Here is a 15,559-nt window from a genome sequence, read left to right as displayed (position 1 = left end):
TTCTCAGGCCATGGTTTTCAGTTCCACTATGAATCAGTGGGGTTTTTATCTTGTGCCCATATCATCCTGGGAGCTGGGAATGTATTAGAAGAGTAAGAAAACATCATCCCTTTTCCTGAGTGTTCTTTTCTTCCTGTGGGCAAGTAAGATGTAAATGAACAAATCAGAAGAATTAGAAGTCAGCAAATAATAGTTAATTGGGGGCAGCAGGGAGGAGACCCAGAGAGTGCAGGTGTCTCTGAGAAAGATTAAGGAAAAGGCTTGGCAAAGGCCTGGAAAGGATGGGGAGATGGAGGAGGTACAGAGGGCAGAAAGCCCTTGAGGGGGGTGTTAGCCACAGAATAATGTGGGGATGCATGTGGAACATGATTGTGAGTTTGCTTGGTCTACATCACTACCCTTTTTATCAGCAGGGATAATTAGGAGATTACTATATGTGTAAAATTGGGCCATGGCCAAATAATACCCAATTTGTTCATAAACTTCATTTTTTAAGGACTATTAATTCAGCCCCTTTTCTGAGCAGTAAATTAACATTTTATGAAGATTAAGCTGCAGACACAAAATTGAATGCCTCTTTAAACACCATGATCACCAGCAGCGCATCCAATTTGTCATTGCTAAATTGTGTATTAGGCTAAATAGTTGCTCGTATGTTTTGGATTTTTTGTTGATAATTATTTTTTCCTTTCCAGATTTTCCTGCACGGAAACAACTTAAACAGCCTTCACCAGCTAATCCACCCTGAATTTTTGCCCTCAGAATTTGGAGGAACCCTTCCTCCTTATGACATGGGAACTTGGGCTCGGACATTACTTGGTCCAGACTACAGTGACGAGAATGACTATACTCACACTTCCTACAATGCAATGCACGTGAAACACACATCCTCCAATCTGGAGAGAGAATGCTCACCCAAGCCAATGAAGAGGTAAGACCCGCGTTATCACAGCCTCTTAGTCAGAGGTCAATAAGCATTTTTGATTTGGGTCCATTGTAGGTTAAGAAATTGAAGACCTTTATGTGCACAGAACTTGAATAAAATAAATTGCAATACATTCTCAGCTGATTTCACTAGAATTGAAAGCAAATGGGGCTTGGCTGGCCCAGAAATCGACTTGTCCCTGTTGTATTAAATAAAGAGTCAAAGACTGGACCTCACTCATGTCATGATTACAGTGCTAGTCTCTAGGGAATCTGAGTTAACACACACAGAATGAAATGTTGGGCCTTTGAGATACCCTGGATTGAAAAAGCAACTTGCCAGAAACATTCCTATCATCTATGCATTTAGAACTATTTATTGAGCATTTACTTGCCTATAGGCACTGATAGACCCTGGAAACACACATGAAAATAAGACATCAAAAGAACAGAGAAGTATGGCTCAGGAAAAATCTGTCAAGTAAGACTTTTGTCAACCTATTTATAAAGTGAGTGACATTGGAGCTAGGTTCTGAAGGATTAAAATCAACAACCCAGGCTTAAAAAGGAGGAGAAGGCATTCTAGGCAGAGGGCACAGACAGAGGCATGGAGGCTTCAGAGGGATGGGAAACTCTGGTGTGGCAAACAGGTGCTCAAGAGTTGTGGGATGGAAGTGGATGTGGAATGAAGTTCTAAAGATTGTTGCATCTGGGTGTGAAGTATATTGCATGCTGGATGTAATGGAGTGCCATGAAGGAGGGTTTTTAAAAACTGATATACAAAGAACCTATGAGTGCTTTCTCACTGTAAAAACTAAAACCCTATTTTTAAGGTTATAATCCCCTTCAGCTACTACCCTCAATCCTAACCCCAATTCCTCCTTTTTAAAAAATTTTATATATATATATATATATATTTTTTTTTATTGGAGTTCAATTTGCCAACATATAGAATAACACCCAGTGCTCATCCCATCAAGTGCCCCCCTCAGTACCTGTCACCCAGTCACCCCCAACCCCCGCCCACCTCCCTTTCCACCACCCCTTGTTCATTTCCCAGAGTTAGGAGGCTCTCATGTTCTGTCTCCCTCCCTGATATTTCTCATTCATTTTTTCTCCTTTCCCCTTTTTTCCCTTTCACTGAGCCAATGAAACTATAGTACCACATCCTACCTTAGAAAAGATAAAAAGAAAAAGATAATACTCCATTTCCTTGTGCAGATAGGTACACCGGAGCACATGTGAGGTGACCTCCAGGAAACAATGAAGATGAAAATTGTCAGCCAAGGTTCAGACCATGTGCGTCTTCATGACCTCCCATGAGTTTACTGATTTTCCATTTCCAACACTGGTGCAGTGTTTACCTACCCTCGTCTCTGGGAGACAAGTGTTCAGAAAGATTCCTATGATAAAATAGCTTTGGTGACACAGTTTTTAACACTGCGAGACTTCTCAGGACCTTGACTATGATAATTAGAGGAAGAAAGAAATTTTTAAAATCTAAGCACTAAGGAAAAAAAGGGCATATCTGTGCACCATTTATACTTTTTAAACTACAAAATATTGAATATGTATGGAACATCTGCCATGGGCAAGACACTATGTGTTTAGAAGAAGCTAGCTGCAAGGCTATACAGAAAATCCCTGGACTCAGTGTCAGGGGGCTTGAGCATTAGTCCCAGGTACTTCACATAAGCCAGTAATGGGCAAGGGGATGGGCAGATATTTTTATATTAGTGTTTATAAGGCACAAAACTTAACAGAATTTACCATTTATGACACTAAAATTTAAATTAAATAGTGAGTAACTTTGTTTTTATTAAAAATAAAGACCTTAGGATCATTCCATGAAATAATGCTGATTACATTATGGCAACATGAGCTTGTAATTACTTAATAAATGCAATGTTCTCTCAAGAACTTGTATATATACCTTGTGGGGGGCAAAAGAAAAGGTCCTTGGTAGCAGAAATTCTGATGATCCCTAGGTGACCACTAAGGATCTCCTCTGGTTCTAAATCCTGATGATAAGGGGAATAATAAAATTCATGTTTAGATATAATATATATAAATCTTATCTCCCTTACCAGGCTATAAGATCCTATAAGTCAGGAGAAATTAGCTCTCTTCCATTCATTCATTTGGGGAATATAAAAAATAGTGAAATGGAAGAGGTACTATAAAGGAGGTGTAAGAAGCTGCTCAATACTCTAAGGAAACATTCACTAAATTTCAACCAGGAAGACCCTTAGAGAAGTCTTCTTGGACAAAGGCAGGTTTTGGAAAAGGTAAGATGTTGAAGTCAAAATCCAAGACTATGCCAGGGAAGCTTGGTAATTGTGTACACATCTCATTACCCAACCAAGGCCATCAAGGTGTCCTGCTCATTCTTGCTTTCATTGGTGGTGGCATCCTTGGGCCATTGCTTGGGTATTTTATTTATTTATTTGTTTATTTATTTATTTATTTATTTATTTATTTATTTATTTATTTTATTTTTTAAATTTATGTTAGTGGGAGAGAGGCAGAGGGAGAGAGAAATACAAGCAGACTTTGTGCTCAGCGTGGACCCTGATGCGGGGCTTGAACTCACAACCCTGAGATCGTGACCTGAGCCAAAATGAAGAGTGGGTTGCTAAACCGAGTGCACCACCCAGGTGCCCCATTGCTTAGGGATTTTAGGCAGCAGCAGGATGGGCAGTGAGGAAACTGGTATCAGCAGTGATGCAGCAAGGAGGTACCACCCAGCTGTGGGACTATGCCTGTTGTCAAGTGCTTCAGTGATGGAGATCTGTGGTGACTGAGAAAATTATAGACAGAACAGCCACTATTCCTACTATCTCTGAGCCCTCGGAACCCATTGGGAGCTGGGGAAATGAAAAACAGAACTGGAGATCTTAAAGGTCATCTCTTCGAGCTTCCCACCTGATGTGGTGTCTGTTTTCCAGCCTGGGTTGTCAGCCATCCTCAGTTTGCATTGTCCAGAGATGGGCAGGCAGCTAATGGGGCAGCATGTTCCCTAGAGCATGGCTTTAGAAAGTACCTCCTTGGTCTGAGTCAGATGACCTGGGTCTGTCCTGTGGGATAACGTTCCACCTTCCAATGGGTAGACACTGCCTAGAGTCCCAATCCCTGTCACCATAGTTCCCACCAGCCTTCAGGTCCATTTGGGGTCAAGTGGGCTTTTGTGGATTATCCTTGGAACATAGTCACTATTTATAATGTGACCTCTGAGTTCCAAGTGGCTCAGAACAACACTTTTTAGCACGTGTAGAGTAAAATCCAAGATGTATAAAATTCTCAGTGGGGGATTAGTGGTTCTAACAAGCTCTTTTCTTCTTTCAGATAAATATGATTCAACCTTTAAGCAGAAAAACTTTAAAAAATTATTAGTTTGGATGGAAATTTTCCTAAATAGATTATTTCAATATCGGTCTGTTCTTTAAAAAAATGATGCTTTTATGGGCTTTTGAGTGTGTGGCATTCTCTGTTCCGATACTAAAGGACCCTGAACTTTGTATTTTTACCTTCTTGTTTCTGTTTTTTATTTTGCAATTTAGTCTATTTCCTTGCTTCTAGGCCAACAGTTGTCACTTTCTGTTCCTGGAACTATGTATGTCGGAAGCACTCTGTTTCCTCCTATCTAATTTACTAGTGGGCTATGTTTTAGTCTTGGAAAGTAGGTAGCCCAATTTAATAAAACTGTCCAACAAGTAACAGTAAATAGGCTTTGTAATAGTACTGATGATTTTGGCTGCAAATAAGATAAAACTCCAATTGGACTGCTTTAAACAATACAGACAATTGATTAGTTCATGTAATAAGATGTCGCAGAGTGAGGTGACTATAGAATTATGAGTTCCAGTAGCTCAGTGGTGGCACCTGTGACCCAGACTCCTGCCCCTGAGTCCTGTATGATGAAGACTTCTTAGGCAGGAGTGTACCCCTGATTCACACGGGCAGATACATCCAAACCCGAGAGGTTTTTTGCCACCTAAGAAGGAGGAGAGGATGACGTGGGGTCGAGACCCAGAAGTCTTGCTTCAGGTTTGGGGGTGCAGGCCTGATGTTTTTGCTTCATGAGCAAGTGCATGATCTTTTCATCAGTGCACAGATTTTGTGATATCTTTTTCAATTATTAAGATTGTTTAATTGCTTTCTGGTTCTAGCCTTAATCTCTAAATGGCTATAGATATTATTTAAAAGGCATATATATATACAGACACACACATACACTGAGAAACACACTCTCTTGAACTACTGGAGGATGATTAGTCATTTTTGGAGAAGTTATGCTTAAAAATACATATATGTATATATTATAAATGTGTACATATACTTAGACATTTATATATTCTATATCATGTATATATGTATATATACATATGTATATGTGTATATATTGGAATATATACAGATATGTGTGTGTGTATATATATATATATACATATATATATATATATATTTTTTTTTTTTTTTTTTTTAAAGATTACTGGTAACAAACCTCATGGACATGTTGTCCTAAGACCTGGATTCCAAGTAAGTAACTGGGGCCTTTTCCTGGAGCTAGAGCCATCCAAGTGCAGATTGCCCTGCAGACAGGGTGGTTTGGATCTCAAAGAAATAGAAAGCTTTCCTGGCATTTCTGGGAAAAAGTGAGAGTGCTCTGCAAAGCCAGGCTCTCTGCCATGTGAAACCACCATCTTGGCCAGCAAGGGAGCATCTGGTTTTCTAGACCTAAGGTGTGGTTGCCCTGGCGGAGGGGCTGGATGCTGTTCTGGACCAAACAGGATTGGCATAGAAAGGAGAAGGGGAATAGACCAGATCAAAACACTGTCCCCTCCAGGGCCAAAAGGCAGGAGGCCTCTGCCAGGGCGACCAGGAGAGGAAGCTTATATTTTCTACCATCTTCTTGTAGATCTTGAGTAGATTCCTCTGGTCTGTACCACTGCAGACAGCTTTTTTTTTTTTTTTTTTTAATATTTTATTTATTTACTCATGAGAGACATACACAGAGAGAGAGAGAGAGAGAGAGAGAGAGAGGCAGAGACACAGGCAGAGGAAGAAGCAGGCTCCATGCAGGAAGGCCGACATGGGACTCGATCCCCGGTCTCCAGGATCACACCCTGGACTGAAGGCAGCGCTAAATTGCTGAGCCACCCGGGCTGCCCCTGATTGCAGGATAAGCAACCTCCATGAAAATTTTATATAAAATACTAAAATTATGTCTGAACATGAATTTTATTATTTCCCTTATCATCAGGATTTAGAACCAGAGGAGATCCTTAGAGGTCACCTAGGGATCATCAGAATTTCTGCTACCAAGGACCTTTTCTTTTGCCCCCCACAAGGTATATATACAAGTTCTTGAGAGAACATTGCATTTATTAAGTAATTACAAGCTCATGTTGCCATAATGTAATCAGCATTATTTCATGGAATGATCCTAAGGTCTTTATTTTTAATAAAAACAAAGTTACTCACTATTTAATTTAAATTTTAGTGTCATAAATGGTAAATTCTGTTAAGTTTTGTGCCTTATAAACACTAATATAAAAATATCTGCCCATCCCCTTGCCCATTACTGGCTTATGTGAAGTACCTGGGACTAATGCTCAAGCCCCCTGACACTGAGTCCAGGGATTTTCTGTATAGCCTTGCAGCTAGCTTCTTCTAAACACATAGTGTCTTGCCCATGGCAGATGTTCCATACATATTCAATATTTTGTAGTTTAAAAAGTATAAATGGTGCACAGATATGCCCTTTTTTTCCTTAGTGCTTAGATTTTAAAAATTTCTTTCTTCCTCTAATTATCATAGTCAAGGTCCTGAGAAGTCTCGCAGTGTTAAAAACTGTGTCACCAAAGCTATTTTATCATAGGAATCTTTCTGAACACTTGTCTCCCAGAGACGAGGGTAGGTAAACACTGCACCAGTGTTGGAAATGGAAAATCAGTAAACTCATGGGAGGTCATGAAGACGCACATGGTCTGAACCTTGGCTGACAATTTTCATCTTCATTGTTTCCTGGAGGTCACCTCACATGTGCTCCGGTGTACCTATCTGCACAAGGAAATGGAGTATTATCTTTTCTAAGGTAGGATGTGGTACTATAGTCTCATTGGCTCATTAATTTTCCAAAAAAGATTTGAGTCAGCACTGAAAGAGAAAGTCCAAGCCTGGTGGTAGTGCAGCCATGGCTCCTTTTCAGAAGCCCAGAAAGTTCCAGAGCAGAATACCACATTTTACCTCCCTTGGGCAGCAGGTGAGCTTCATGGAGTCATCACTACATCCCAACACCCAGGCCCAGTGGAGTCGGTCTGAGGAAATGTAGAGCCAGAATGACTTTGACGAAGCACAGAAAGGTGTTCTAACTTGCAGAGTCAGGGCCCGGAGCAAAGGCCATGCCCACCCAGCCCATGTCCCTCCGACAAATATTTACCAAGCACCTCCTCTGTGCAGACCATGGGCCCCTGTCTTTCATGGAATCACAAGACCAGTGTCAGCATTGCACCTTCACCTCAGTGCAAAAAGTAGCAGGGATCCCTGAGGGGCTCAGCAGTTTGACGCCTGCCTTTAGCCTGGGGCCTGATCCTGGAGATCCGGGATCAAGTCCCATGTCGGGCTCCCTGTATGGAGCCTACTTCTTCCTCTGTCTGTGTCTCTGCCCCTCTCTCTCTCTCTCTGTGTCTCTCATGAATAAATAAACAAAATCTTTTAAAAAAATAGCAACATTGCACCACTCATGCACATGAGCACAGTCGTAACATTTCAGTTGTTTAATTCTGTACCGACTTTCTAAGATGGCCCGACATAGAGATGACTCAGGTGGCTTCACTATGTATTTACATTTAAAGATGTTTGTCTTCAGGCTTTTGGTTCTTGCTGTTTAGCCATGTGATAATAGTGTTCATAGAGTCAAAACAGTCATGCCCCTTGAAATTTCCAGAAATGCCTGGGTGGGTTTTGGGTGCAGCCTGATCATAGACAAGGTTTGGCTAAGTGTGTGCAATAACTCCTGCTGTATTTATTTATTAAAACATCAACACTTATCTGGGATCCCAGACAAGTATTTATAGAGAAAAAGCCCTTAGAAAACCAAGTGGAATCTCTGCTTGCACCAGTGAAGAATGTCCCCAACTTCCAGAGAGATGATCCACCTCGGTCTACGCTATGTGCTGGGCAATCAGAGAGACCAATGCTTTGGGATCTTGGCCAGCTGGCCTGGGTGGTAGGATTACTTCTGATCCTTTTGACCAAATGCCTCCACTTTTATGTTTTCTAAACACCCTTCCTAGACGAAGTGAGGAAGATGTCATAGAGACAGTATAAGCCATTTGATTTGGGGGAAGGGAATAAGCTGGGGGAATGCCTGAGTTGGGTTCAGATTTCTGAACTGAAGAAAATTTTGGCTCCTGTCTGGGTGGTAAAAGTCAGTTTAACTGTTTTCAGCTGTCAATAGAATTGGCCATGACCTTGGCAATCTTCCAGCAAGCGGTCCTCTTTTTATGGGATGAATGTATGCATTTGCTGGATAACTACTCGTTTCCGGCAGAAGTAATGCATCATCATGAAATACAACCCATAGGAAAAGAATGAGGGGTGGCAGTGTGGAACAGAAGGACCCTTGTGTTCCAAGCAGTTAGGGCAAAAACGGTCCGTTTTACTGTGTGGCCTGGGAACAGATGTTCCATATGGATGTTACGTTCAATAAAATCACATAATGCATCATTTCTTAATGAATGACCCACAGTCTCTACTGCCCTCTGAGATGTCTCGTGACTTCTACTTCACACAAGATTGAACTTCTTAGTTTCAAGGTGTCACTCACTCCTACTTAGGCAGCTGAGATGTCTGAGATGTCACTACTTCCAGAAGCAAAGACCTCTCAGTAAGCCATAAATGCTCAGCATTTTATGTTGCTTATTGGATACTGGTGTGTTTCATGGATGCCGGCAAGAATTTGTTAACATTTCTTAAAGAACAAAGAAAAATAGCTGTATAGCCTCATCACTACTTGTGTGTCTGGCTAAGATGGATCTCCCACTTTTCTACAGCTTTCTTTTCTGTGGCAGAACTGAAGGGGGGCATCTCCTTGCAAGCACATCCCATATAGTCATGTAACATCAGAGTGAAAGAAAATCTATACAAGGAATTTGGTCAATAAGAAAATGAATAGGGCTGGATAAAACGTTGTGTTCGGGGCCATGTTTTCTCTTCTTTTTTTTAAAATGACATGAAAAATTAGGAGATGAAGAGTTCGAAGCTCCTGGCAAAGCAACAGAGCAGGTCTGATTTCAAGGGAAACAAACAGATGTGGCTAAACTGACCGTGTAGTTTCCAGAGCAAACTGTTTGATTTTGCACTATGTGTGTCCTTGAAATGATTCCTGTTTACCGAAGCACCATGATCAGATGCGACTTGCTGGAAAGGGAGATGTAGTCTGGGCAAGAAAAACAAAGAACATTTCTTTCTTGTGAACATATTGCTATTGGTAAACAAACATTTCGCCCGATTCCAATAAAGCTGATGCTGTCTGTGGCCAACATCTAGCCAGCAATGAATCTTGCTTATAAGCTTTGATAATCATATGGATGAAAACAAATATTTGGCACAACATGTGATCAAAATCTCTTTGCAGTGTCGTTCTTAAAACCGATGTGCTGCTTGTACACTACAAGTGCCTATTTAGGAACCTAAGGGAAACCTTGCTGTACATATCATTTGGGCTTAAGGTATCCAAACTGTAGTGTTTGAGTTTTATGTTGAGGCCACAGAAGAGTATTTTTGAGCTTCCAGCGTCTCATTGGAAACTCCTTCATGGTCCCACTTCAGTTGTGGCTGTTGTGTTCCTGCTACTATGGTGACCAGCCCCAGGGAGCCCTGCTTCACGTTGCTCTGCTGCTCCTCAAGACTGGCATCAGGAGGGCATGTACATGGCACTGCATTCTAATTATGGTCTGCTTGCTTCAGCTTTGTGACTTTGTGACTTCCGTGGTGGCACATCTCTTTGCCTCTCTATTTGTCTTTTTTCCTCAATCTTCCCTTATCAGAGTAGATGTAGGTTCTGATCATTTTCTTCCTCTGATTTTTCTAGTTATGTGACCTTGGATAAGTCACTTAACCTCACTGAGTCTTGGCTTCCTCAAGTATAAGGTGGCTATAACCTCAGGGGGTCGCTGTTAGGGTTGAATGGCAGAAAGGGAAGAAGTCTGCAGAGCACCACAGAAGAACAGTACAATAAGTGGCCAACTCCTCATTCAGCAGGAGTTATTCCCCTGAAGGCAGCTCTTCACCCTCTCCATTCCAGTGGGTTCCAGTCCTTCCCATCTGCTATTCTCTATCGCTGAACTGTTTCCTTCTCAACAGGAATCACAGTTCCACCATCACATATTTGTTGGTTTTACTCGTGTATGAAATTTCCCTTCTATATATTATATACTCACCGAGGGCAGGGATTGTGCTCTTTTTTTCGCCAATATGTATCCTGTGTGTCACATATTCCCAAGTATGTAATAGATGCTCAGCACGTATTTTGTGAAAAAGCAAGGAAGGAGAAAGGGAGAAACTGCAGGAGAAAAAAAGAAGGGAAAAAGGAAAGAAGGAAGGCAAAAAACCCAGATGGAGAGGGAAGAAGGAAGGGAGGAAAGAAAGGTGTAACAGTAATTGCTGTTAGGAATAGGGTACCTTCTAGAGTGATGAAGGAGTTGTTGCCAACCATCCATAATAGAATAAGACAGCGACATGGTCTTTGTGATCAATGTTTGATTAGAATTTAAAATTGTTTCTGAGTTTATTAAAAACGGGCTCATTAGTCTTATTTTTTTCTCCTAGTTTCTAGAATTCCATTAATAACATTTACAGTATTTAACGTTTTAAAGACTTTATTCATTTATTCATTCAACAAATATTTACCAAGTGCCTAGTAGGCATCAAGATACAGGAAAAAGTAGTTAAGAAACTGGAATTTGAAATCAGATCCTAGTGGTTCAAATTAGTAGTCATGTGACCTGAGCAGCCATCTCTCTATGGCCTTGTTTTCCTAATTCTAAGGAAGGGAGGGAAATCATAGATGAGCCTTATTATGGTGCTGCGAGGATTGCATGGAGCAAAGATAAGTTTTAGCTGCTGATGATAGCCTGATTATCTCCTGCTCTGAGTCTGTAATCTTTTAAGAGAGAAAGACTTTAAACACATTACGATACAAAAGGCTGTTTCATTATCACCATGACAAGTGCTCTGAAAAACTTCAGTGTACCATGAGGGTGCATAGTGGGGACCCCAACCTGTGGTGAGACCATACTGGTGGTGAGAAAGGGCTTCCGGGAGGAGATCCCACATAAGCTGAGGCTTGAAGGATGAGAAAAAGAGTTTCCCAGGCAAAAGAAGGAGTGATATGGGAGCAGAAACCCTGCATCTGGAAAGGGCAGGGCCACTTGCAGGAACTACTGTGTTCTAACAATTATAAGATGCTTTTTTTTTTACATTAGAAACTCCTGAGATCAGGACATGTTCTATCATTGATGACTTCCCAGAATCAATGAAATACAGAATTTAAAAAAGAAGCAAACTTAAAAACATCAGAGAGGTTAGAGAGCAGAATGTAAGGGGAAGAATGGCTGGGGAGGTATACAGGGGCCTGCTGTGCAGGGCCACGTACGTCTTGATAAGGATAGGGGACTTATGAGCAGTCGAGAGACACAGAAAGATTTGAAGCAGGAAAGTGATGTGAATATATTGGGTTTATTAAAAATCTCATTCTGTCTGTAGTGAGAATATTCAGCTGACATGGGAGAAAGTAAGCATGAGGAGGCCATCTGGGGCTCCTGAGACAGTGAGGGCAAGAGATGATGGAAGCTTGACTATAGTGGTGGGACAGAGGCAGAGAGAAGAAGACAGACTCAAAAACATTTGGTGGGTATAATAAGACCTAATGATCTAGTGGTTTTGGGGACATCTGGGTGGCTCAGCAGTTGAGCATCTGCCTTTGGCTCAGGTCATGATCCCAGGGTCCTGGGATGGAGTCCTGCATCAGGCTCCCCACAGGGAGCCTGCTTCTTCCTCTGCCTATGTCTCTGCCTCTCTCTCTGTCTCTCATGAATAAATAAGTAAAATCTTATAAAAATTATCTAGTGGTTATGGAAAATAAATAAAAGAGGTTTCAGGAATGACTAGAGGTCCCTGGCACATGTACCTGGATGGAAAGCAGTCCCATTTGGCAAGATGGGGAACTCTGGAGGAGGTGCTGACTGGGGGAGGTTATGAGTTCAGGTTTGGACATGGTTGGTGTGAGGACCTATGTGATATCCAGTTGGAGTAGTCACATAGGCCATTGCATAGAAGGTTCAAAAGCTCAGAAAAGGAGATTCTAGAATGAATATAAATTAGGGGCTCAAAAGCATAAAGAAAGGAATGCATGTCATGGGAATGGAAGAGAATTCCAGAGTGACTGAGCATCCAAAATGGTAGGAGGTAAACCAGATGTATGATGTCCCTGAAGCCAAGGGGATAGAGTGAAGCTTCAGGAAGGGTGGAGTGGTCAACTCAATTGACTGCTGCTAGATACTGAGTAAGATGAACATTGAAAGGTGTCCATTGGGTCTCATGACTTGAAGGTCACATTGGTAGCCTATAGTGAAGTTATATAGTGGAGATGAGATTGCCTCAGAAGCAGATGGGAGTTGAGGATTGGAGATAGAGAATAGAACCAATTATTTGGGGGTGTCTGGGTGGTGCAGTTAAGCCTCTGACTCTTGGGTTTTGGCCCTTGTAGTGATTGCAGTGTCGTGAGATTGAGCCACCTGTGGGGCTCTGCACCTGGCACAGAGTCTGCTTAAGACTTTCTCTCCCTCTCCCTCTGTCCCCTTCTCTCTCTCTCAAATAAAGAAATAAATCTTAAAAAAGAAAAAAGAAACAATTATTGTGTAAAGTTTGGGTGTGGAGATGGAGGAGATACGTGTATCTGGGGAAGTATGTGTGTGTTTTTACTACAGCTTTTGTTCTATTTTTCTTTTCTTCTTCACTATTGTCTTCCTCTTCTCTTCATCCTCTTCTTCATCTTCTTCCTCTTTTATTGAAAATGGAGAGGGGAGGATATTTCATGGCACAGAGCCAGTAAAGGGGGAGAACTTGAAGACATAGGAACATAATTAGTAACATCAAGCAGGTGAGATGGTTTAGGACCCAGAACCTGACTGAAGGTTTCTGCCTCTCACTGTTGAAGAGGATCCCTTGGCAGTAACCAGACAACTGGATTTGGTGGCCTGAAGCTAGGGGAGCTCAGCTCACATGGGTCTGTTGGCTACTATTTTCCCCAGGAGGTAGGCAAGGCCTACCAGAGAGATCAAAGTGGTGTGCAGGAGGTGGTTTGGGTAATGAGGCACAGAAGTACATGAACTAATGTGTGTGCAAATTGGGAAAGGCTTGAACTTGCTTTGGGAGAAACATAGAAGGTATAAAGCAGTTTTAAGAGGTGAAGGAGGGAGTGGTGATAATGGGTATACAGTGACCATTATACTCTTAGGTAGTGTGAGCCACATTTCTTATTAGCTACCAGGCTGACATGGAAGAGCCACATTGTTGAGCCCATCCAAGGCTGGGTTTTGCTGGATTTTATTAGATAGTTCAGCATCTGGCCAAGAGGAAGACTAAGGGCTCGACCATGTAATCTCAGTTTGTAGGAAGAGAAATGAAGCTGAGAGGAGCCTCGTGCATAAGGAGGTATGGGTGTTGGCCTGGGACGGCCACAAGCAGACAAAGGCATAGAGTTACTGACCCAAATGCTCAGGAGTCCACCATCCTGTCATTTGGCATATAAGGAAGAGGATAAATGGTGGACTGATAACTTGGATGATGCCAGTGGAAGCAGGAACAAGACCACAGGTAGGGGTTTAGCTTTGCAAAGTGTGGCAGATTGCATGTTCGCAGTTTTGTTTCTCAGGGCCTTGCTCAGAAGCAGGCCAAAAATAAAGGGCCAGTGCATACTTCTTGAAGGAAGAATGAATGATAAAGAAGCTGTGGTCTATGTATACGATGGAATATTAGCCATTAGAAACGACAAATACCCACCATTTGCTTCCACATGGATGGAACTGGAGGGTGTTATGCTGAGTGAAATAAGTCAATCGGAGAAGGATAAACATTATATGGTCTCATTCATTTGGGGAATATAAAAAATAGTGAAAGGGAATAAAGTGGAAAGGAGAGAAAATGAGTGGGAAATATCAGAAAGGGAGACAGAACATGAGAGACTCCTAACTCTGGGAAACAAACTAGGGGTGGTGGAAGGGGAGGTGGGCAGGGGTTGGGGGTGACTGGGTGATGGGCACTGAGGGAGGCACTTGACGGGATGAGCACTGTGTGTTATTCTACATGTTGGCAAATTGAACACCAATAAAAAATAAATTTATAAAAAAAAGAAGAATGAATGAATGAACAGTTGGGGGGTATATTCATAGAAATATTTTCAGAAGAATTCACTTACCTCAGGTGTGTATACCCTTGGTTAGTCTTCAGTGTTTGATGAAAGTCATAATTCAGGCTATAGATCTGCTTGCATTATTGTAAAGTCTGACTTTTGTATTATTTTGAAAATCAGCCTGTACCTTTCCTTTGAACCAAAGTAAAGCAATAATCCAAGTTAAATCATAGTAATCTACTTGGTAGCTCAAATTAGAGACATAAAGCACTCTCCACGTTGAATAGTGCATTGCAGTGTTGAATATGGAGGGATTGGGAAGGTATCTGTGGATTGGTCACAGGAAGAAAACACTGCATTCTTCTTACTCCTTGTGGAAGGTAGACAAGGTGGGATAGCTGGTCCCCACTACGGATACACAAAGGCACTGGAGCTCCATCCTTATGAAGCAGCATGTCCCCTTTGCCTGGTCCCTCTTCATCACACCACTTGATTCATTTGCTTCCCAACACTTGTCTGTTTCCCAAACTTCCCATTTGCTTGTTTCATTGCCTGGTCAGCCCCCACCACCTCTGCAATCAAGGGTCATCTGACTGGGTCAGTCCTGTGTCCCAGCGCGTAGACCAATGCCCGCTTGGGAAGTCAACCCCTGAGTTGGGGCATGTCCTCTCGAATGTATGAACAGCTGCAGAAGTGACAGACAGGTGTTTGTATATTAACTTTCCCTCTCTTTCATGTGAGTACCTTAAAGCCAGAGATTTTTTTCCCTTCCTCAGTCAGCATATAGCACATGTTCAAACCTTGTGAAAGAATTTATTGTATGACATAGACACTGACAAAATGTGAAGTTAAATCAGGATGGCCTCAGTTCCCCAAGCCTGAATTTCTGAAATGTTTTCCTGCCTCCCACCCAAATAATTTTTCAGATACGAAGACAGATACTCCTAAACTGAGTGTGATTCTCCAGTAATAAGTAAGACATTTCACAAACTTATTTAACTCTTTAAGATATTGAGTGAACTAGAAAACAGAATCAGGAATTTGGTTTGAATGAGCCATACCTGATGAATCTTTACAGCTCTGCTGTAAAATGAAAGCAGGTTTCTGCAGTGTTAGCTTTGGACCAATGCTTTGCAAATTTTAACATGCATGCAAAGCACCAGGCTCTTTTAAAATACAGCTTCTGATTCCATAGGTCTGGGCTGAGCCTGCAAATCT

General features: G+C 41.8%; 1 protein-coding gene across 1 annotated transcript in view; it reads left to right on the top strand.

The window, feature by feature from the left end:
- Nucleotides 1-15,559, top strand: part of CLVS1 (clavesin 1) — a 175,033-nt gene that overhangs the window by 145,012 nt on the left and 14,462 nt on the right. The window contains exon 5 of the mRNA XM_072804525.1: nt 696-931. Within this exon, the coding sequence (XP_072660626.1) occupies nt 696-931 (236 nt within the window). The remainder of the gene's footprint in view (nt 1-695; nt 932-15,559) is intronic.

This window comes from Canis lupus, chromosome 28, assembly GCF_048164855.1.
Source record: "Canis lupus baileyi chromosome 28, mCanLup2.hap1, whole genome shotgun sequence".
Lineage (NCBI taxonomy): Eukaryota > Metazoa > Chordata > Mammalia > Carnivora > Canidae > Canis > Canis lupus.
The sequence above is the reverse complement of the archived record's forward strand: the minus strand, read 5'-3'. Positions and strand labels throughout refer to the sequence as shown.